The sequence below is a fragment of the Phyllobates terribilis genome, unplaced genomic scaffold (assembly GCF_046119375.1).
Source record: "Phyllobates terribilis strain yellow unplaced genomic scaffold, ASM4611937v1 Scaffold_1__5_contigs__length_1240528914, whole genome shotgun sequence".
Taxonomy (NCBI): domain Eukaryota; kingdom Metazoa; phylum Chordata; class Amphibia; order Anura; family Dendrobatidae; genus Phyllobates; species Phyllobates terribilis.
Genome location: NW_027362761.1, coordinates 307,107,326 through 307,130,734, shown reverse-complemented (window position 1 = coordinate 307,130,734; position 23,409 = coordinate 307,107,326). Strand labels below are relative to the sequence as shown.

The following is a 23,409-nucleotide window of genomic DNA, read 5'->3' as shown; positions in this document are numbered from 1 at the left end:
TCTTCTTACTGTCTTCCTGACGTGTGAGTCATCACCTGGATCTGAGGATGTGGCGGTCGTCCTGTCACGGATCTGCTCTGCCAAGATTTCCATTTGTCTTTGCTGCTGTTGGATCTGCTGCATCAGAAGTTTATTTGTTTCCTGCTGCTGCTCCCGTTGCTGCTGCCTGCTCTGCTGGCTCTGCAGGTACTGCTGCTGGAACTGCGCCTGTTGCGCCTCCTGTGCCTGCAACAGATGTTTAAGCAGGTCCTCCATTTTGCTGGCTTATGGCCGATTTCACCCAGGAGATATACGTCTTCTTATAGCAGTCACACTGCCGCTTGGGATCTGTACCCATGCTTCTAGCACCAATTGTAGGGATTTGTACTCACTGAGCCGCGTTGGAAGTAGGCACAGATTCACACAGTGATGCAGTCCGCGGGTTCAAACAAACTGGTGGTTTTTTAGTGTCCATACACCAGTGAGGAAACAAAAGTAACAGCCTTTTCCTGGCACAAAAAGGAATAACAGAACAAAGCTGGAAATAACAAGTCCATGCAGCACGGCCTCAGCCGTTTAAACAAAGTGCTTTTCTCTGCCTCCTGCAGCACATGCAAGCCCAACACACACAGACAGACTGAGACAGGCGCAGCTGTCTTAAATCAGCCTTCCAAGACCTGGACTGGAGGTAAGTGAGCAGCTGTTCCCCCCCCCCCCCCCAGCTCTTTCAGCTGCTTGTAAAACCCGGCCCTTTAATCCGGGCCCATTAAATTCCTCTCAGCACTATGTGTGCTGGAGCCTGCTTCTCCGGGTTCTACATCACTGAAGCTTGGCACTTCGGGGACACATACCTCCCGTCCACGACCTGTCCGGCAGCCACCTTACACTTCCTATATACAATATGAGCCCACACATAGCCTTCTACATACAGTATGAGCCCGCATATAGCGCCCTACTTATAGTATGAGTCCCCACATAGCCTCCTATATACAGTATGAGCCCGCACATAGCTCGCTACATACAGTTTGAGCCCCCACATAGCCTCCGATATACAGCTTGAGCCCCCACATAGCTCCCTATATACAGCATGAGCCCCCACATAGCTCCCTATATACAGCATGAGCCCCACATAGCCCCCTGTATACAGTATGAGCCCCCACATAGCAGAGACGACAGGAGCTCCCCTGGAGCTGCGCTACCATTCTATATTGTCAGCAGCGGAGTTCCAGGAGAGCCCCCTGCCAGGATATGTGCGCCGCCAATAGTAGAGCACAAAACATTACAATGAGGGCAATCTGGCCTTGGGCCCCGGGCGGTAGCCCAGATTGCCCTAATTATAATATGCCTTTTCACAGGTGTGTGTCTTAGTCGGCCTTATGTAGGCCTAAGCTGATGATATGGGAGCACCCTGGGCCACTTGTAAAACCCAGCATGGAGCACAGCAAAGGGCAGCAGACATAGGGGATGGTGGAGAAGCCCTGCCGAGCCGAGGCAAATGCATAATACCCATAGTTGCCAACTGGCCAGAAATTCCAAGACCGTGCTATGCGCTTTGCAGAGAGACCCAGCAAGACTAACACCAACCCAGCAAAGGCGCAGCCACAGACGCATTTAGCACAAGCTGCCCAGCTAGGCAAACCCTTGAGGGCCAGGAATACTCTTCACCCAGCTCCCAGTAAATGGAAAGTAACATGGTAACATAGTTTTTAAGGTTGAAGGAAGACTAAGTTCATCTAGTTCAACCCATAGCCTAACATGTTGATCCAGAGGAAGGCAAAAAAAAAACCATGTGGCAAACACTAAGCTCCACATTGGGGGGAAAAATTCCTTCCTGACTCCATACGACAATCAGACTAGTTCTTTGGAACAACGCCCTATCAAGGAATCTAGTATATATAACCTGTAATATTATACTTTTGAAGAAAGGCATCCATGCCCTTCTTAAATTTTAGTAGTGAATCACTCATTACAACATCATGCGGCAGAGAGTTCCATAGTCTCACTGCTCTTACAGTAAAGAATCCGCGTCTGTGATTATGATTAAACCTTCTTTTCTCCAGACGTAGAAGATGCCCCCTTGTCCCCGTCTCAGGCCTCAGAGTAAAAAGATCAGTAGAAAGGTCTTTGTACTATCCCCTCATATACTTGTACATAGTAATAAGATCACCCCTAAGCCTTCTTTTTTCCACAGTAAATAACCCCAAGTGTGATAACCTGTCTTGGTATTGCAGACTCCCCAGTCCTCTAATAACCTTGGTCGCTCTTCTCTGCACCCGCTCTAGTTCAGCTATGTCTTTCTTATACACCGGAGACCAGAACTGTACACAGTATTCTAAGTGTGGTCGCACTAATGACTTGTATAGAGGTAAAATTATGTTCTCCTCATGAGCATTTATGCCTCTTATAATGCATCCCATTATTATTTGCCTTTGCAGCAGCTGCCTGACACTGGCCACCAAACGTGAGCTTGTCGTCCACCAATACACCCAGGTCTTTTTCAGTGACAGTTTTGCCCAGTGTTTTACAATTAAGCATATAATTATACATTTTATTTCCTCTGCCCAAGTGCATTACCTTACATTTATCCCCATTAAAGCTCATTTACTATTTATTAGCCCAAGCTTCTAGTTTACATAGATCCTCCTGTAATAAAATTGTCCTCCTCTGTATTGATTACCCTGCAGAGTTTAGTGTCATCTACAAATATTGAAATACTACTCTGTATGCGCCCTGCAAGGTCATTAATAAATATGTTAAAAAGAAGCGGGCCCAGTACTGACCCCTGTGGTACCCCACTGTTAACTGAGACCCAGTCTGAGTGTGTTCCATTAATAACCACCCTTTGTTTCCTATCACTGAGCCAGTTCTTAACCCACATACATATATTTTCCCCTATCCTCATTGTTCTCATTTTATGTATCAACCTTTTGTGTGGAACCGTATCAAAAGCTTTTGAAAAGTCCATATACACAACATCCACTGCATTTCCTTGGTCCTGTCCGGAACTTACCTCTTCATAAAAGCTGATCAGATTAGTTTGACAGGAACGGTCCCTCGTAAACCCATGTTGATATTGGGTCATGAGGTTATTCTTCTTCAGATACTCTAGCATAGCATCTCTTAGGAAAACCTCCAGGATTTTACCCACAGTAGATGTTAAGCTTACTGGCCTATAATTTCCCAGTTTGGTTTTTGTCCCCTTTTTGAATATTGGCACCACATTTCCTATACGCCAGTCCTGTGGTACAGACCCTGTTATTATGTAATCTTTAAAGATTAAAAATAATGGTCTATCTATCACGTTACTTAATTCCTGCAGTACTTGCTGGTGTATCCCATCCGGGCCCGGAAATTTATCAACTTTAGTGATTTTTAGACGCCGCCGTACTTCCTGCTGGGTTAAGCAAGTGACATTTAATGGAGAATTTTTGTCATCACTAATCATGTTTTCTGTCATGCGATTTTCTTGTGTAAATACTGTTGAAAAAAAATCATTTAGCATATTGGCTTTTTCCTCATCCTCATCCACCATGTCACCCAGACTATTTTTAAGGGGGCCAACACTATCATTTTTTAGTTTCTTGCTATAAATGTAGTTAAAGAATATTTTGGGATTATTTTTACTTTCTCTGGCAATGAGTCTCTCTGTCTTAATCTTTGCTGCCTTGATTTGTTTTTTACAGAATTTATTTAATTTTCTGTATTTATTTAATGCCTCATCACTACCTACTTGCTTTAGTTCTCTAAATGCTTTCTCTTTGTCACTTATTGCGCCCCTTACAGCTCTATTTAGCCATAGTGTTTTCCTCCTATTTCTAGCGTGTTTATTCCCATAGGGTATATATTGTGCACAGGTCCTATTCAGGATGCTAATAAATGTCTCCCCTTTGCTTTGTGTAGTTTTATGTCTCAGGATATCGTCCCAGTTTATTGCACTAAGATCATCTCTCAACCGTTGGAAATTTGCCTTCCTCAAGTTTAGTGTCCTTGTAACCCCTCTACTACACATCTTATTAAATGATACATGAACACTTATTATTTTGTGATCACTATTACCCAAGTGACCCCCTACTCGTATATTTGATATGCGGTCTGGCCTGTTGGTTAATATTAGGTCTAGCTTTGCCCCCCTTCTTGTTGGGTCCTGAACCAGTTGTGAAAGGTAATTGTCTCTCATAGTTGTCAAAAACCTATTACCTTTGCTGGAACTACAGGTTTCTGTTCACCAATGTATTTCAGGGTAGTTGAAGTCCCCCATAATAATGACTTCTCCTTGAGTCGCTGCTTCATCTATTTGCTTTATGAGGATATTCTCAGCTGCTTCCATTATTTTTGGAGACTTATAACAAACCCCTATCAGTAATTTATTATTTTTTCCCCCCTCCCCTTATCTCCACCCACAGGGACTCTACATTTTCATTAGATTCACATATATTCTCACGCAACATTCGTTTTAAGGATGATTTTACATATAAACACACACACACAAAGTAGACTTTGGAAGAGTCCTTCCCAGGCCCACTGTCGCCGGACAGCTGGTGTCTGGTGACGCAGCTGGTGCCTAGTCAAGAACCAGGTGAGTACATCTGCAAGAACCCCAGGAAGTGTAACCAGAAGAGAAAATGAGAAAACCACTAAAAAGATAGAAACACTATTACTAGCATCACACACCACACAGCACATAGGAACTGCAATGAACAACAAAGGACTGCGCAGAAAACAGGCTTAAATAGCCAGCCTAATGATCAGGTATTGAATATCTCCCAATCATCCCCAGACAGCCACTCCCTGCTAGCTTGCACAGCAGAATAGGCACAATCCCACCACTGCATAGTGCCAGACACAGCATACGTCCTGTGTTGCCTGGCAACTGGGGAAGACAGCATCCCATGTTCCCTGGGCACAGAAATCAATGAGAGACATGGCGCCCCGCATCCTCACACATCCTACAACACCAGAACGCAATGCTCCATAACATTGGGGCAGTCTCTGTGCACGCGTAGTAGCTCTGCCTCCAGGGTCAGGACAATGGCAGCGCCTGTAACCAGAGTAGTGTAGCAGCGGACCTGCTCCATTCCCTGGTGGGAGCACAGAACCACGATTCCTAACAGGCAGTCCTTAAAAATAGGGCACTTTATTGCCCTGAACATAAAAAATTTTTTAAAGGTGTCCATGAGTTTTCTTGAAGCTGTAGTAACTTATATTGAATTTTATTTATTGTAATTATGATCATTTTACAACTTACAGTGAATGCAGCTGATGTCTTCATACCAAAATAATGGCCTGTAGACATTTATCACTTATAATCATTATCATTTATTACGGTTTTCCAATGTCAGTAAAAAATATTGTCTGTACGTGATTTTTTGATAAGCTGTCCAGAAAAAATAAAAATTCAAGTTGGCAACCCTGGTAATACCTACAGTTAGGTCCAGAATTATTTGGACAGTGACACAAGTTTTGGCATATTAGTTGTTTACCAAAACATATTCAAGATAAAGTTATATATAATCAGTATGGGCTTAAAGTGCAGACACTGAGCTTTAAGCCACGTACACACTTTCAGTATTTGGTCAGTATTTGACATCAATATTTGTAAGCCAAAACCAGGAATGGGTGAAAAATGCAGAAGTGGTGACGTGTTTCTATTATACTTTTCCTCTGATTGTTCCATTCCTGGTTTTGGCTTACAAATATGGATGTAAAATACTGACCAAATACTGAATGTGTGAACGTGGCCTTAATTGAGGGTATTCACATCATAACTGGAGTAAGGTTTTAGGAATTAAAGCTCCTTAATATGCAACTGCCCCTTTTTCAAGGGACCAAAGATAATTTGACAATTATTTCAAAAGCTCTTTAATGGGGTGCATGTGCTATTCCCTGGTTAATCAATCATCATTTAAGCAGGTCAAAGGTCTGGAACTGACTCCAGGTGTGGTATTTGCATTTGAAAGCTCTTGCTGTAAACCCACAACATGTGGTCAAAGGAGCTCTCAATGGAAGAGAAACAGACCATCATTTAGCCTTAAAAAAAAGAAGAAATCCATCAGATAGCAGAAATATTAGGAGTGGCCAAATCAACATTTTGGTACATTCTGCCAAAAAAAATAACGCACTGAATTCCTTCCTTGGTTAAGAAAAATCCCTTCATAACATCCACCCAAGTGAAAAACTCCAGGAAGTGTTTCTGTATCTGTCTACCATAAAAAGAAGACTTCATGAGAGCAATACCCTTGCTTCCGCTCCCGGTGTGCAGTGCAGACTGTCCGCTCCTGCCCCTTGCAGTTATTTGGCTACAGCTCTGTCAATGTGACGTCAGCGCTGCAGCCTTGTGACGCAGGGTAAGTATTCACAGTTTGTATGGTTTTTTACAATGAATTCTGCATATAGGGAAAAGGTTTCTGAAGGGGGACAACTCCTGTAAGCACATTGGGGATCTGTCAGTCCCAGGATTTATTGCTGCAGGCATATAGTGTTAGTATATAGTGATAGTAGTGTTCACTTATATAACGCAGCACAATCACATGTTTCTCTGTGAACAGGTATCATAGCTAAATCTTTTTCCTGACATCAACAGCCTTTTCTCTGTCCTGTTGTCACATTATCATTTTCCATAAAACACAGTCAGTTATGAAGGCTGTTAATACATGCCATATTTAGATCTAATGTTTCCTTGCAGCGTTGTGATTGAATATATGTGTTTATTTCCCCTCTCAATATCCTTCCTTTAAAATGTTTATTGTTAAAGTATAACTACACTCAAATTCTGACTGCATTCTGCCCCCAATATGGAAAGTTGTTTGTCGGCGACTTTGCTTCTCTAAAGGTGCTCATACATCTTAAATAGATATTGGCTCATTTGACTGACAGGTATTTCTCTCAACTCCCCCATATGCAGTACTGTGCAAAAATGTTAGCCCCTTCATAACCTTGCGATTGTCTGTTTTTGGGCTTTTGTTTTTTCCTCCCTTTATTCAAAGAGCTATAACATTTTTATTTTTCTGTCCCCATAGCCGTTTGAGGGCTTGTTTTTTTGCAGGACGAGTTGTACTTTTGAATGACACCATTCATGTTATCATGTGATGCACTGGAAAGCGGAAAAAAATTCCAAGTGCATTTGAAATAGCAAAAAAAAGTGCAATTCCAAAATTTTTTTTTATTTATTTTCTTTATTTACCATGTTTACTGTATAGCAAAACTGACTTGGCATTATGATTCTACAGGTCAGAACAAGAACGAAGATACCAAATATGTATCGTTTTTTTTTTTATTTCAAGGGGTTTTCCCACGAACAAAAGTTCATTTTAATCAATAGATCTTGGAATAGTAATAATTTCCACATTTGGATGTGTTCAAATAAAATGTCCCTGTGCTGAGATAATCTTATAAATGTGTCCCTGCTGTGTACTGTGTAATGGCTGTGACTGACCGTGCAGGGACATAGTCTGATCATACCACATCTCCTGGGCAGGGGAGGAAGCAAAAGAGTATACAGACAGGACAGCACGGGGATCACAGCTGATTCTTTCTGTGAGGTAAAACATTTCACTGCTTGTTTTTAAACAATGTTTTACTTCAAAGAAAGAATCAGCTGTGATCCCCTGCTGTAATGTCTGTATAGTCTTTTGCTTCCTCCCCTGGCCAGGAGCTGTGGTATGATCAGACCATGTTCCTGCACGGTCAGACACAGCCATTACACAGTACACAGCAGGGGCACATTTATAAGATTATCTCAGCACAGGAACATTTTATTTAAACACATCCAATTGTGAAAATTATTATTATTCTAAGATCTATTGATTAAAATGAACTTTTGTTCATGGGAAAACCCTTTTAAGTAATGAAACATTTTTTGGAAATTTTTTCGAAAATTTTTTTTTTGCTTATGTCGCCATTTTCCGAGACCCGTAACATTTTCATTTTTCTTGATATCAGGCTGGGTCACTTCCCGGCGCCTGTGCAATAGAACCCTGCGGCGCAGTGCCCAGGCAAACGGGGCCGGGATGAAGCAAAGCGCGCTCTATGTGAGTGGCGCTTTGCGCATGCCCGGGAAGTTAGGGAGCACAGTGCACGTCACAGGGCCCTGTGACGTGCAGGGGAGGGGGGAATATGATAATTATGCAGATAGGCGAGGATTTGGGGGAATAATAAGCACATAGGCAGGGTTTGCTTGGCATCCCCCGGACGTCAAGCCTGTGCAAAATAGAATTGATTAAAGAGTTTTTCTCTGCAATCAAACGTCTACTATGGGCCATACAGGTAAGTATAGATTTACTTTTCTATACCCTGTATGGCCATAGTAGAGGTCTGATAACTCCAAAGTGGTGACAGATTCCCTTTAAAGGATAGCAGCTGTCATGCTTGAATTTACAGGTTGAATGGAGAAAGCTTTAATGACAAGGTTGTAATTCTACAAGAGTAAGACATTATGGTCCTGTAATCTTTTATATCATCTCTTTATGACACAGATTTTATGGAAAGCCTGAAGGATCTGTTATATGATGAAGACTGCACAGTTCGACAGAAGACGACTGAGATTTTCTACATAATGGCTGGTCATAATATTGGAAGGTTGGTGAACTCTGATTGGAATTAAAAGGAAGCTATTTCATGCAAACCCAAACTATGAGCAGCATGAAATCCAGATAGACACCCTCATTACAGAGGTGTACGTTATATTCTGACATGCTGCAGCATTGATCATCATAGAAAACCTAGCTTAAAGGGATTGTCCACTACTCAGACAATAAAGGGATTGTCCACTACTCAGACAACCTGAATCCCTATGTTTACTCCCCGTAAAATAATAACACTTATACTCACCTCCGGTGCCGTGCACTGGCTTTCTGGAGGCTCGTGTGACATTATGTCACGTGATCCCTGTGGCCAATCAGCGCTGGCTTCACTCTCCCCTCCTTTGTTCAAATCTAGACATCTGGAGGAAGAGAGAGCAGCTGCTGCCCCCTCACTTCTTCCAGACGTCAATTAACTCTATAGGAGATGAGAGAGAAGCCAGCTCTGATTAGCCACAGGAACATAGTAATGTCACATAAGCCCTGGGAGAGCCAGTGCTGACACCACTAGTACAGCGCCGGCACCGGAGTTGAGCCTAAATTTTATTATTTTACTGAGGGAAAACAGAAGGGATTCTCCTAGTAGTTGACAACCCCTTTAAGTAAGAAGCTGGGCATAAGGAAAAGAGTCCACAGTATGGCTCCCTCCAGCATCTCCCTGCAAATCTTGGCTTTATTTGTGTAGGGAGAGAGCTGTGAACCAAGCTGAGTCAGGAAGAGAAGTGCTGGAGGAACCGCCCAGAGGACTCTTTCATTCCTTTTTTTTTCAAGCTAGTTTTTTTCTAAAACGCTGTAATGTGTCACAATAAAGCATAACTCTTTGTAATGACGTAGCCTGCATGGATTTCATGCCTCCCATAGTTTAAGCAGCCAGAAAAGTCTGACATGTTCCTTCTAACCGTTACGGGAATGAAGAAAATGTAGGCTGTGCATATGAATTGACTTTGATAAATACAGGCTCTGTGGCTTGTAGAACAGTCTCTCAAAGACTAAATGTTAAAGGGGTTATTCTACATTTTTAAGTTTTATAACCTGACAACTATACCGGTCATAAAAGTACTGTATGCTAGGTAGGTCTGACCTCTGAGATACCTAGTGTTACTATGACGCTATTCACACTAGCATCATGACTTCCATTTATTACAGAGCATAACAACTTGTCTGCAGCCATTTTTAAACAGATAGTCTTGATTTTTGACAGTCTCCCCACGAGGCATGTTAGCACAAGGTAGTTGACGAATGGGAAAAACTATGTGACAGCAAAACTGCGCAGAATAGATAATACAGAATTTGTTTGCTGTCTGTTACCATGGAGACACTCAATCTGCATAAAAGCTGTAAAAACAAAACAATTTGCACAGGAAAAAAAAGGTTGATCCAGCTCCAGTTTAAAATATAGTGTGAGGAGCTGCCCAGTTACTAAAGACTATGATACTTTTCCAGCACGGACCACCATTTTTGTCAATATTATTATTGTGTTTTATTAGTGATTTACTTGTTATGTTTTATATAGATCTGCTAACTTGTCAATATGTGCACTATATTCACTTGTAAAATGTCCAGCATTCCACAAATCTGTATCTCAGGATATCTGTATCTCAGGAGTATCTAACCATTGTTCCAACAACCAATAATCTCATTATGTGTGTGAGATTGTAGACACAGTGGAGCCGTCACCACAGGGGGTCTTGCATGCAGTCTCAGACGAAGGCTTCTAGAATATTCTTCATTGTTTTTAGCTAACAGTAAATGCTTAAGGGGGAGGGTGATCACTTCTGACCTGGGAGGGGTCTGATCCCAGTGAAAGAAAGGAGAGTCTTGTTTTAGGAGAGTCGTGTGGAAGGATTGAAGGAAGAGGATGGAGACCGTGGACTTGGAAGGATGAATGGATGAACATGTTACCATTATGGATTATGTCGTTTGGATTTAAACTTTCTTAAAAGGACTACTGCTACTGGATACCTGTTTTATGGATTATGGATTATCTGCCGTCTAGAGGATCAAGGACTGTGGCTACAGACTATACTGGCTGGAAATTACGAAACCAAAAGTTGGGAGACAGTGAGTATGGCCTTATACAAAGCCAGTGGAACTACTGAACCCAGATTGGGAACTTGAGGACGGAGAGAACTGTATTTTGGCCATTTACCTGGAATTGCTTTATTACCATGGCTGTGATCAATAAAATATTGTTGCATTGTTAGCCTGCCTAGGTGATTACTTACAACCCACAACCTCAGATCTTTACATATAGAAAAAATCTTTATTTAGTCATTAAAAAATATATATAACGTGTTGATACATCCAATAACAATTGGGTTAGACAGGAGGAAAAACCATAGGCAGAGAAAACCAAACGCTTTTCGAACACTACATGTTCTTAAACTCTGTCTTAAAATAATAGCTTTTTTTTTTAAGACATATAGCAAAAGTGCTTTGCTTTTATTTTAGATTCATTAGGACGGTTAAAAAATGTTGTGAAGATGCATATAGCATTTAATGAGATATTTCATATAAAATGTAAGGGGTTGGCCATTTTCACAAAAAAATGGACAATATGCAGATAATACTTTAAAATAAAAATATAAGCACTTACTTACATTTTAAAACCACTGCCTCTGTGCTGCAACTCGTGCAGCTCATGAATGCTGCAGCCAATCATTAGGCTCAGTGTGATGACCAGGCAAGACTTTTGAGGCCAGTGATTGTCTATAGTTGTCATGTGTTCATGCAAATATTAAAAAAAAAACATATAACATTGTGTTGTAGAATGGGTGTCACCATTGCAGTCCTGCAAACAAAGACCAGAGGGTAGCAGTGGAAAGTACGCACCGATGCAGCAAGGGCTTCAACACATAAGTAATGCTTATCTTGTTATTCTAAAGCATTACTTGCCGTGGCCTAATTGTTGCATGAAGTATGGTTCTAAAAATGTAATTTTCCTTTTAAAGGGCATCTGTCAGCAGTTTTTATGTAATCTGAAAGCAGCATGATATAGGGGCTGAGGCCTTGATTCCAATGATGTGTCACTTGCTGGGATGCATGTTGTATCTTTGATACAATCTCTGTGTTATCTGCTGTAGATCTAGTTGTGCTCGGAATGCTGAGCCCTGTATAACCCCGCACACACCACTGATTGGCAGCAATCTGTGTACATTGTATATTGACAGAAAGCTGCTAATAAGTGCTGGGGGCTTGGTTGCACAAGGCAGCTAGTCCTGTAGTAATAATCTCCTGCTGATAAAACACTGATTTTATTGAAACCGCACCACACAGCCTAGTAAGTACACATTGCTGGAATCAGGGTATCTGCGGGTTTTTGATATGTAAGAGCAACATGACGTAGGGGGAGACAGATTCCCTTTGAAAATGCTTACAAGTTACCATTTGCTCAAAATTTTAGCTAAAGCCTCTGTATAAATGTTCTCTAATTTAAACCCTTTATCACCTTTAGGACGCAGCTCTTTTTCGTTTTTTACTTTCTTTAGCCATAACTTTTTTTCCAGGACGTCCCTCCTGACAGCACCATGGAGGTTGTCCTTGTATCCTTATAGGGACAGGAAACACACGAGAGGTTAAAAGACCCCTTCCACCCACAATCACCAGTGTTTTTCCTGTCCCTGTAAGATGTACGGGACATTACAGCTTTTTTTCGGATTACCTTGTGGGCTCAGAGGGATCGGGGGGGGTCCATCCTCTCCTTCCCCCTGTCAAGTGGCCCCAGACTAACACCCCCCGGAGGGGGGTTCCTCAGCCAGACATCCAGTCGAGCGGTGCTCCTGGTTCCCTCCCAGCGGGGGCTCTCGGCTCTCACCACCGGTCGGTGTGCTGCTTCCGGAGCGCAGGGAGACGTCAGACGCCGCACCACATGCTTCTGGCTTCCGGTGCGTTCCATGGTGGAGCGCAAGTGCCGGAGGCCGGATGGAGAACAAAACGTACTTCCAGTTTCCGGCGTGCGTTCCAGGATGGAGCGCGGGCGGCCGGGGACCCAGAGTGGAAAGTGGCACCTAACACTTTGGAATTTTTTCCGGCGTATGGTCCCAGGAGGCGCCGGACCAAGACTCGACTGACGCTATCCCTTTGTGACAGCAGGCTTTTTTCCGGAAGTGGGGCGTTTCCCAGGTGGTGTCCAGGCACTGAAGACAAGGTAGGACATATAAGAGCTACCTTGCTCTAAAATTGCACATACGCCACTGTGATAGAGTACTCTTCTAGGACAGCATGGACGATATTGGAAAAGCTGAGACTCCTGCTGAGCAGTCCCTGGGGACAGTAAGTGGCCTCTATTTTAAAACCCTCACTCAGACTACAGGCCTATACTAAATAGTCTGTCCTATATATTACTTACCAGGACAAAGCGGTAGCAGCCACCATGACATCCTCTTCAAGGAGGACAGGCAAATCCTCTGGAAAGATCAAGAGATGTGCTATCTGTAATTGTAAACTACCTGACTCCTGGGCCAAATAGCTATATGAGGGTTGTATCCTTAAAGTCATTAAGGAAGAACAATCTTCCTTCCTTATGGACATGCGTACTATGGTTAGAGAGGAGGTCCAGGCCTCCATATCTAGTCTTTTGCAGCACAGTCATCTCAGCCAGGCCCTCGTGCCAAGAGACCATGATGGGAGATGGAGTTGACTTCAGAGGAAGATGTCCAATCCATAAGTTCTGACTCGGAAGAAGAGGGAGAGAGCACATTGGAACCTCCGGAAGTAGGCAAGAGGTATCTCTTTTCCTCAGAGGACACAGACGAACTGCTTCGTGCAGGAAGAAGTACTAATCAGATTGAAGAGGCCCTGAAACCCCAGCCAGTCCAGGACGAGATGTTTGCGGGCCTAAGGTCACAAAAACATCGAGTTTTCCCTGTGAACAGCCACATCCGGGCAATGATTCTGAAGGAGTGGGAGGACACGGAGAAATGTCTAGTCCTCCCTCGGGATTTCAGACTGCGATTACCATTCGAATCAGAGGACACTAAGACTTGGGAGGAGATCCCAAAGATCGATGTCCCAGTGGCCAGAGTGGCTAAGAAAACTTCAATTCCTTTTGAAGATTCGTCTAGTCTTAGAGCGCCCATGGACAGAAAAGCCGATGGACTCTTGAAAAGAGCCTGGGAGCCGTCAGCCGCAGTTATGAAAACTAACATAGCTGCCACTTCAGTTGCTAGATCCATTCACCTGTGGATCGACCACCTGGAGGAGCAGTTGAGAGGGAAGACATCTAGGGAAGACATGCTAGAATGTCTCCCCTTAATGAAATTAGCTACAAGTTTTCTGGCTGACGCATCTGCAGAATCTATCAGGCTCACGACCAGAAACATCTCTCTATCCAATGCAGCTAGTAGAGCCATCTGGATGAAGACTTGGTCGGGTGACAATCAGTCTAAGAATAAACTTTGTTCCATCCCCTTTTCAGGGTTGAGAGTTTTTGGTCCAGTACTGGACAGTATTTTAGAGGGTGCTTCAGATAAAAAGAAAGGATTCCCTGAGGACAGGTTTAAAAGCTCCTTTCCCTTTCAGAGGTCCCGCCCCTCCCAAAGACAGGAGTTCCGGGGAACAAGTAAAAGCGGTTGTTGGAGCTACCCTAAAGGGGGTAGAGGTAGAGTCCCCCTCCTCCCTTTGGGTCAGGGTCGGGAAATAGGAGACAATGACGCCATAAGAGTTGGGGGACGTCTAAGGGAGTTTGCGGACTCCTGGAGTCGCATCTCTTGAAATCAGTGGGTGCAGAAAACAATCTCCCAAGGTTACTTTCTGGAATTTATCCTGGAACCTCTGGAGAGATTTGTGGTCACAAATCCACCAACCAGTTCTTTCCATTCTCCGATGTGGTCAGACATAAGGGAGCTGATCATTTCAGTAGTGGGTAATTCCAGTACCCAAATCAGAGCAGGGTCTAGGTCATTACTCGAGTCTCTTCACTATAAAAAAAAAAGCCATCAGGAGAAAGCCGCACCATAATAAATCTAAAACAACTAAACCGATGGAAAAGATGCAAGAGATTCAGGATGGAGTCTATAAAGTCCACCATCCCTCTTATAGACAGGGACGCAGTGATGTTTACAATAGATCTAAAACACGCCTATTATCACGTTCCCATTCATCCCTACTGTCAAAAGTATCTACGTTTTGCAATAAAGCGGAGAAATCAGAACTGCCACTTTCAATTCAAATGTCTTCCTTTCGGTCTTGCTTCAGCCCCCCGAATATTTACCAAGCTGATCGCAGAAATTGTAGCTTGGCTAAGAGAAAAAGAGATTATTATAGTTCACTATTTGAACGATTTTCTGCTGATATCCGGATCAGTGACCGAATTAAAAAGTCAGCTCAAGAAGGTCATCGCGACATTAGAGAATCTAGGTTGGATCATAAATCCAGGAAAGTCTGACCTGGTACCAGGAACCAAGAAGAAATTTCTGGGGGTTATCCTGGACTCCAGAATTTCTCTGTTACCCTTGGAGAAGCAGAGAATTGTGAAGAACAGAGTTCAGCTGTTATTACAAAAACGATCGTCGATAAGAACGGCAATGAAGGTTCTGAGAACTCTCACAGCTTGCATACCGTGTGTCAGGTGAGATCAATTCCACACAAGACAGCTTCAGAGAGCAATTCTTTCATCCTGGGACAGACGGTAGATTTCCCTGGACAAGGAAATTCACTTATCCCTGGGGGTCAGAAGATCTCTGGAATGGTGGACTGTTACCGAAAATATCAAATTAGAAGTACCATGGGCATTGTCTCCTTGCGTCACTATCGTGACAGACGAAAGCAGGGATGCATGGGTAGCCCACATAGGAGAAGAAATTTTCCAGTGGGTCTGGCCCCTAGACATCCGAACTCATTCCTCAAACTACAGAGAGCTGCGCGCTGTTTGGGAATCTTTAAAACAGAACCATGCCTTTTTAAAAAGACAACACCTAAAGATCATGTCGGACAACATTACGACTGTGTAATTCCTTCGCCACCAGGGGGGCCCGAGACATCATGGGCTGCAGGATCTAACAACAAAGATATTTTCTTGGGCAGAGAAGAATGTCTTGTCGATATCTGCGGTCCATCTGGAGGGATCCAGAAACTCGGTGGCGGACTACCTTAGCAGGCAGAGGACTCAACCTACAGAGTGGGAACTCAGTGGGGAGGTGTTTCAGTTCCTGTGCCATCTATGGGGAACTCTCCAGCTAGATCTCTTTTGCAGCCAAGAAAAATACAAAGGTTCAGAGATTCTACTCTTTCAATCCAAAGGACCATCCAGAGGGTATCGACACCTTAAATCAGGTGTGGAAGGGAGATCTGTTGAATGCCTTCCCTCCTATAGCTTTAGTCCCGAAAGTACTCCGGAACATCCAGGAAGACAGAGCAAGAGTATTGCTTATAGTCCCGTTTTGGCTGAGGAGAAGTTGGTTTCCCTTGCTGTGGAAGATGTGCCTAAAGGATCCAATGCTACTACCAGAGAGGAAGGACCTTCTTTCTCAGGGTCCAGTGTTTCACCCAGGCCTGGAAAACATGCACCTATCAGCTTGGATCCTGAAAGGGAGATCCTAAGAGCCAGGGGTTTGTCGGACAAAGTCATTTCAACAATTCAGGCGAGTCGAAAACCTGTTACATCAGTTATCTACAATAAGATCTGGAAGAGGTTTTGTTTGGAGTGTGGCATTGCTTTGTGCTTATCACCTAAGTGGGTGCGATGCGGTGTAGCCACTGAGCACGATTCGGTATTGTTAAAAAGAAAATGGCATGTTTAGGAAAAAGAACCAGTCTAAAATTCTGCTCTGTTGGCACCATTTTGGGCTTTCACAAAGGTTGTGAAAAAGTGTCTGTTTGGTAAAGCTGCCAGCCACACTAGCTTGGGCTGAGTGCCAACACCAGATACATTCCCTGGACAAGGGAAACTACTGTATATTTTCTAAAACCATGCAGCCACTATTAAGGGGTTTTCCCATTTCAAAAAAATAATGGTATTTAATGGCATGATTTGGGAGGCATGTGGACATCTGCCCAGGGGAAAATGGTACTGGAGAGACCCCCTGCATATAGAAAGGCCGTCCGATACTATATATATACAGTACAGACCAAAAGTTTGGACACACCTTCTCATTTAAAGATTTTTTCTGTATTTTCTTGACTATGGAAATTGTGCATTCACACTGAAGGCATAACATCTATGAATTAACACATGTGGAATTATATACTTAACAAAAAAGTGTGAAACAACTGAAAATATATCTTATATTCTTGGTTCTTCAAAGTAGCCACCTTTTGCTTTGATGACTGCTTTGCACACTCTTGGCATTCTCTTGATGAGCTTCAAGAGGTAGTCACCGGAAATGGTCTTCCAACAATCTTGAAGGAGTTCCCAGAGATGTTTAGCACTTGTTGCCCTTTTGCCTTCACTCTGCGGTCCAGCTCACCCCAAACCATCTCGATTGGGTTCAGGTCTGGTGACTGTGGAGGGCAGGTCATCTGGTGTAGCACCCCATCACTCTCCCTCTTGGTTAAATAGCCCTTACACAGCCTGGTGGTGTGTTTGGGGTCATTGTCCTGTTGAAAAATAAATGATGGTCCAACTAAACGCAAACTGCATGGAATAGCATGCCGCTGCAAGATGCTGTGGTAGCCGTGCTGGTTCAGTATGCCTTCAGTTTTGAATAAATCCCCAACAGTGTCACCAGAAAAGCACCCCCACACCATCACACCTCCTCCTCCATGCTTCACGGTGGGAACCAGGCATGTAGAGTCCATCCGTTCACCTTTTCTGCGTCGCACAAAGACATGGTGGTTGGAACCAAAGATCTCAAATTTGGACTCATCAGACCAAAGCACAGATTTCCACTGGTCTAATGTCCATTTATTGTGTTCTTTAGCCCAAACAAGTCTCTTCTGCTTCTTGAATGTCCTTAGCAGTGGTTTCCAAGCAGCTATTTTACCATGAAGGCCTGCTGCACAAAGTCTCCTTTTAATAGTTTTTGAAGAGATGTGTCTGCTGCTAGAACTCTGTGTGGCATTGACCTGGTCTCTAATCTGAGCTGCTGTTAACCTGCGACTTCTGAGGCTGGTGACTCGGATAAACTTATCCTCAGAAGCAGAGGTGACTCTTGGTCTTCCTTTACTGGGGCAGTCCTCATGTGAGTCAGTTACTTTGTAGCGCTTGATGGTTTTTGCAACTGCACTTGGGGACACTTTCAAAGTTTTCCCAATTTTTCGGACTGACTGACCTGCATTTCTTAAAGTATTGATGGCCACTTGTTTTTCTTTACTTAGCTGCTTTTTTCTTGCCATAATACAAATTTTAACAGCCTATTCAGTAGGACTATCAGCTGTGTATCTACCAGAGTTCTGCACAACACAACTGATGGTCCCAACCCCATTTATAAGGCAAGAAATCCCACTTATTAAACCTGACAGAGCACACCTGTGAAGTGAAAACCATTTCCGGTGACTACCTCTTGAAGCTCATCAAGAGAATGCCAAGAGTGTGCAAAGCAGTCATCAAAGCAAAAGGTGGCCACTTTGAAGAACCTAGAATATAAGACATATTTTCAGTTATTTCACACTTTTTTGTTAAGTATATAATTTCACATGTGTTAATTCATAGTTTTGATGCCTTCAGTGTGAATGTACAATTTTCATAGTCATGAAAATACAGAAAAATCTTTAAATGAGAAGGTGTGTCCAAACTTTTGGTCTGTACTGTATATCCCATTTTTAGCTCTAAGGTCACATGTCTGACAGCAGAACAATGCTGTCTGTTTCCACTGACAACCATGTAAACGTATTAAGTTTCGTGCGTATATGACACTTGATGTAGACACTATATTGTGAAGAATCAGTGCTTTTTCCCCATGTTTGTTCCTAATGCTTCCATTTATATTTCTTTTTTAGAGATGGCATTTTGAGAAGTGATATTATTGTTGCCATTTCTCACCTCCTTGATGATCCTGTAGATATCTGTCGGAGGAATGTGCATCAGATGTACGAAATGCTATCTGAGCTACCGGCTGGTGAGTGTATACTGTATATTTTGGTGTATTTGGGAGTAAATTCATACTGATTAGCCCTTTGGCATAATTCATTGTCTATAAGACTCCATACTTGGCAGGTGTTTTAAAGAGGCCCTGATTCCAGCGATGTGTCTCTTACTGGGTTGCTGGCAGCAGTTTTGAGAAAAAGTTTTATCAGCAGATTTTCACTGGAGGATTTGTTAACATAATATTCCTTCATACTCATGAACTCTGTATAACCTCCCCAGCACCACTGATGGATAGCTTTCTGCCTATGCACAGTGTACACAGGAATCTGCCAATCAGTGGTGTGGCCAGAGTTATACAGAGTTCAGCATTCAGAGAACAGTTAAATCTGTAGCAAATAAAACATTTATTTGTGTATATGTTCTGTCTTTTTTGAGTTGCCATTTTAAAAAAAGATGCTGGTAGCAAGGGCGCTACAAAAACAACCAAAAAGGTTGACAAAGAAGAGGCTTCAGGAAAAACACTGCCAGCATTTTCCTGAAGAGTCTTCTGCTTCAAAAACTACGCGGGTACATCGGCGTCTAGAACACGTCATGTGCACATACCCTAATGCCTCATTCAAACGTCAGTGATTTTTCTCGTACGCAAACAAATGACTGCGTTTCGTCAGTGTATTAAAATATAGCAAAAAAAAAAAAAGAAAAAAGGCAGCCATATTTACCAACTCAGGTCACAAGCTAATGTACTTACAAGATGCAGCTTTTATGATCTGTGACTCGGATCAAAATTGGACAAGTGATTTTTTTTCGTGAATATAAGATCCATGAAGAAACACGGACATGTGTATAGCACCATAGATTATATTATGGGTATGTGTTTTAGTCCTGAAAAAACATTCTTTTGAATGAGCTCTATAGGGAACCAGTATCTCCAACTGCCTCCATGGAGTAATTCATGAAAATGGATACATCGGAAAAATGATGCAAGCTATTGGATCTGAAGTATGTTTTATCCTATGGTACAGTACAAATGTGAACTCTGGTAATCCTAAGATTAAAACCTTTATTATTGCCATTTACAATGTATACACATTGTATACAATGTGTATAATAAATACCTCCTTGGTTTAAGAAATCTGTATATTAAAGGGGATTTTGCCTTTTAATTAAATGTCTCCCTGATTGGCTTTAGCCGCCGCATTGACGCCATGTCAACAGCGCAGCAGCCAGACACCGGGGACAGTGGGGGAGACTCGCCAGTTGACCTGAGGAAGGTGATTACAGCGCAATTTTTTTTGTTTTTTTCTTTATAGAAACCTGCAGCCAAGGAAGATATGTAATTGAAAGGGATCAACCCCTTAATGAGTTTATGGGAAAATGTATTTTCATATGCACATAACTGGTGGCAGCAGTAGCACAAAATTGCCTCTAGATGGCATGATTGTTTGCGGTCTGTCCTCTCTGTTGCTGGGTCTTTGGAGACTTGGCTATGCAGTAGCTCATGACTTATTAGTAATAATATTCCATCTGTTTCTGTATGACATGGATGCAGCGGGGTAAGGGACAGAAATTTAAGCATTGTTCATCTCATAGTTTTGCACCTTTCTTAGATGCAAACTTATCATCAGTCTCATAACTTGTCTGCAGTGGGCGCATTATTATCATATCCATATGTATAGTCATGTAAATGATGGCATAGAGTTTGTGGCACTAAGGTGCCATCATATTAGGATAACAGAGCCTACTTTGACTAGCCTTTATGTAAGGGTAGGTTCACACGACCACTGTCTCCGCATCAAAGAAAAGCTGTCTGATTATTCTCAGAGTTTGATCAGAGTGACATCACTTTTTCTCAGATGTGGATTTTTTCTATTTCACAGACCCATAGACTTGCATTGCCGATTTTGACCTGACATTCGGGTCAAGATTGGACATGTCTCCGATTTTCTCTGCGGACCACACAGTCCAAGGAAAAAAAATCTGATATGTGCACAGCCCCATAGAATATTATAGGTACGAGTGCTATCCAAAAATAACATTGATAGCAGTTGTGCGAGCCCTAGGGCACATTCAAACGTCCATACAAATCGGTCCGAGATCGGACAGCAATGCCCAGACTGGCTGCGGGCCTCCCGAGCGTAACAACTTCATAGAAATATGTGAGGCTGTCACGCTCGGGATGGAGACACAAGGCTAGTCTGTGCATTGCTGTCCGATCTCTGACCCATTTGTACGGATTGTGCCCTTATAGACAGACCTACTTAGGCTAGATTACCAAGGCTGAGCAGACAAGCAATGTAGGCCTCACATGATTGGTATTTTTAGGAGATACACTGTCATAACATGTCGGATTTAACATTTGGATTTTTTTTAAAAAACACTTTATTTCTCTTGTGGTGTTCATTGTTTTTTTGTGCAAATTTCCTCAAAATGGAGCACACAGTTCATGAATTTTGCGCGTAGTCCAAAAAAGTCATGATTTCGGTCTTTAACTTTTTTTTGTGACTTATAAAAATTGCACCAAAATAACTGGCATACAGAAAATCACTCCAGGGGAATATGCAGTACAGTTGCGCCAATTTTTTTTTAAAAAGTTGCATTTGATGAATCTGTTGAAGATCTTCTAGAATAGCCACATTGCTGTAAAAATCAGAAAACTAATTAAACAAAAGACAACTTAAAAAAGAAGCAAATAGTTTGATGAATTTGTCACAGTTGAAAAAAGTCTCTATTTGTGAGGTATTCACGCCAAAAAGCTGGCAAAATTGCATTGATGAATCGGGTACAAAGGTCTATTGAGCACCACAATCTTTGATCACACCCTCACCAATCACATCTGGATAGGCTATTAATGTCAAATCCTGGAAAACTGCTTTCTGCTTTGTCCTGTTGGGCAGCGGGCCAAGCATAATTGGAAACTGCCTTAAAAATCGGATTCCCAAAGATTTTCATTAGCCCTCATTCAGAGGTCAGTGATTTTTATCATATGTCAAAGCACGGACCGCTGTTCATCAGGAATCCAAGTTTCATCAGTGTTTGATCATTGTGTCAGCGATTTTTTTTTTTTTTTTTTAGTATGAAGAATTAAATTACAAAACTTCTCGAATACAACGTTAATCACATACTGCGCACACGCTGCATACTGACACCATCCATGTGCTGTCTGTGATTGTCACGTGCCCATACATTGTAAAGGAAATGTATGTAACTTGGTCCACCATAAAACATGGACATGTGAACAGCCTCATAGACTATCATAGATACATGTTCTATCCGTAAAAAAACAGGGATTGCACACATACATGACTCACGGACATCTCAATGAGGCCTTAGAATTAAAAACTGACTCACAATACATATTACAACAAAGGGCAGTTTTTCTTTAACTTAGATAATAACAAGCAAAAAAAAGGCTCGTGCAGTTGTCAGTGTCATATACATTCTGTGACGGATCAACTGACCTTGCTGCATTTAATTGCATTGTTCAGTTCATTGCAGTTCAAAGGCACATATGGGTTACAACTGAATTAAAGGGATGTGCCATGAGAACAGGTTTTTGTGTTAAATGTATATATATTTTTTTAAATTTGGTATCATATGATAATCTTTATTAAAACACAGACATCTTGCAATTTTCACACCAGCCACTGAGCCTTTTTTGTACTCTAAAAGGGAATTTGGCACCCCCCTGGGCGATATCAGACCTCTACTATGGGCATACAGGGTATAGAAAAGTAAGGGCCCTGTGACGTGCAGGGGAGGGGGTATGATAATTAAGCAGAGAGGCGGGGATTTAGGGGAATAGTAAGCAGATAGGAGGGGTTTGCTGGACACCAAGCCTGTGGAAACTAGAATTGATTAAAGTGCTTTTCTCTGCATTCAGACCTCTACTATGGGCCATACAGGTATGTATAGATTTACTTTTCTTTACCCTGTATGGCCATAGTAGTGGTCTGATATTGCCCAGGGGGGTGACAGATTCCCTTTAACTTCTTGTTGTTTCAGGGAACACCACAAGTGCATAGCCACTATGAACAGACTGACTATAGAGATGAGCCAATTAATTCGAATTTTACACAAATCCTCAGTTTGGAGAATACAATTTTTTTTGCAATTGCTTCGCGCAAATTAAACAAAATTTTGGCAAGCTGTGATCATTATACTCACCTCTCCTGCCTCTTTCGCTGCCTGCTGACTGGTACACTGCGCCTCTGTTTTGTCACACCCCCGTCCTGCAGATTACTATAGGCTGGAAGCCCTGGCATAGAGTGAACACTGGGCCAGAGATGCAATGGGATGGTGACCCGATCTGGGAGCGGCGTGGCCGCCAGAAAAGTGAGGTATGCCTTTTTTGTAACTATTTGCTGGCCACTCTCGCTACCCCCTGCCTGCTGTCCAGTCCTCAGGGCCAGTGTTTACTCTAGCCCAGCGCTTCCGGCTGGGAGCAGGCCCAGAATTTACTGCCCATGCCGGTAGGCGTACTCGCGTGGAAGTCCCGGACTAGAGAGAACACCAGGTTGTGACTTCTGGCCGCAAGCCCCAGAGGCCACTGCACATGCTTAGTTAACTCTGGGGCCTTCTTGCAGCTAAAAGCCCCAGCTTAGAGTGAATACTGCACCGAAGATGTGACGTGATGGATGCGAGGAGGACCGGGTAGGGAGCTACGGGATGGCTGGAAAGATAAGAAACTTTTGCTGGCCACTTACCTCTCCAGTCGCCCACACTTCTCCCTGCCATCTTTCCGGTCCTCTGTGTTTCTATTGCGTTGCATGTCTGGGCCAGTTTTAACGTTCGGTCGGGGCTTTCGCACATGAGCAGGACCCAGAGTTTACTGCCCTTGGGCCGGGGTCTACTGGCAGATGGAACGCTTAGCGAACACAGGGCTGAGACCAT

The 23,409-nt window shown here is 42.8% G+C and overlaps 2 protein-coding genes across 5 annotated transcripts in view; one reads left to right on the top strand and one right to left on the bottom strand.

Moving 5' to 3' along the window:
- RSPH14 (radial spoke head 14 homolog) overlaps positions 1-23,409 on the top strand; it is a 263,097-nt gene that overhangs the window by 44,595 nt on the left and 195,093 nt on the right. For all 3 annotated transcript variants that reach the window (XM_073674086.1, XM_073674095.1, XM_073674078.1), the window contains exons 3-4: positions 8,451-8,553; positions 18,432-18,550. In XM_073674086.1, coding sequence (XP_073530187.1) covers positions 8,451-8,553; positions 18,432-18,550 — 222 coding nt within the window. The remainder of the gene's footprint in view (positions 1-8,450; positions 8,554-18,431; positions 18,551-23,409) is intronic.
- The window catches only part of LOC141258852 (guanine nucleotide-binding protein G(z) subunit alpha), a 245,866-nt gene that overhangs the window by 66,474 nt on the left and 155,983 nt on the right, over positions 1-23,409 (bottom strand). The gene's annotated exons all lie outside the window — the stretch shown is intronic.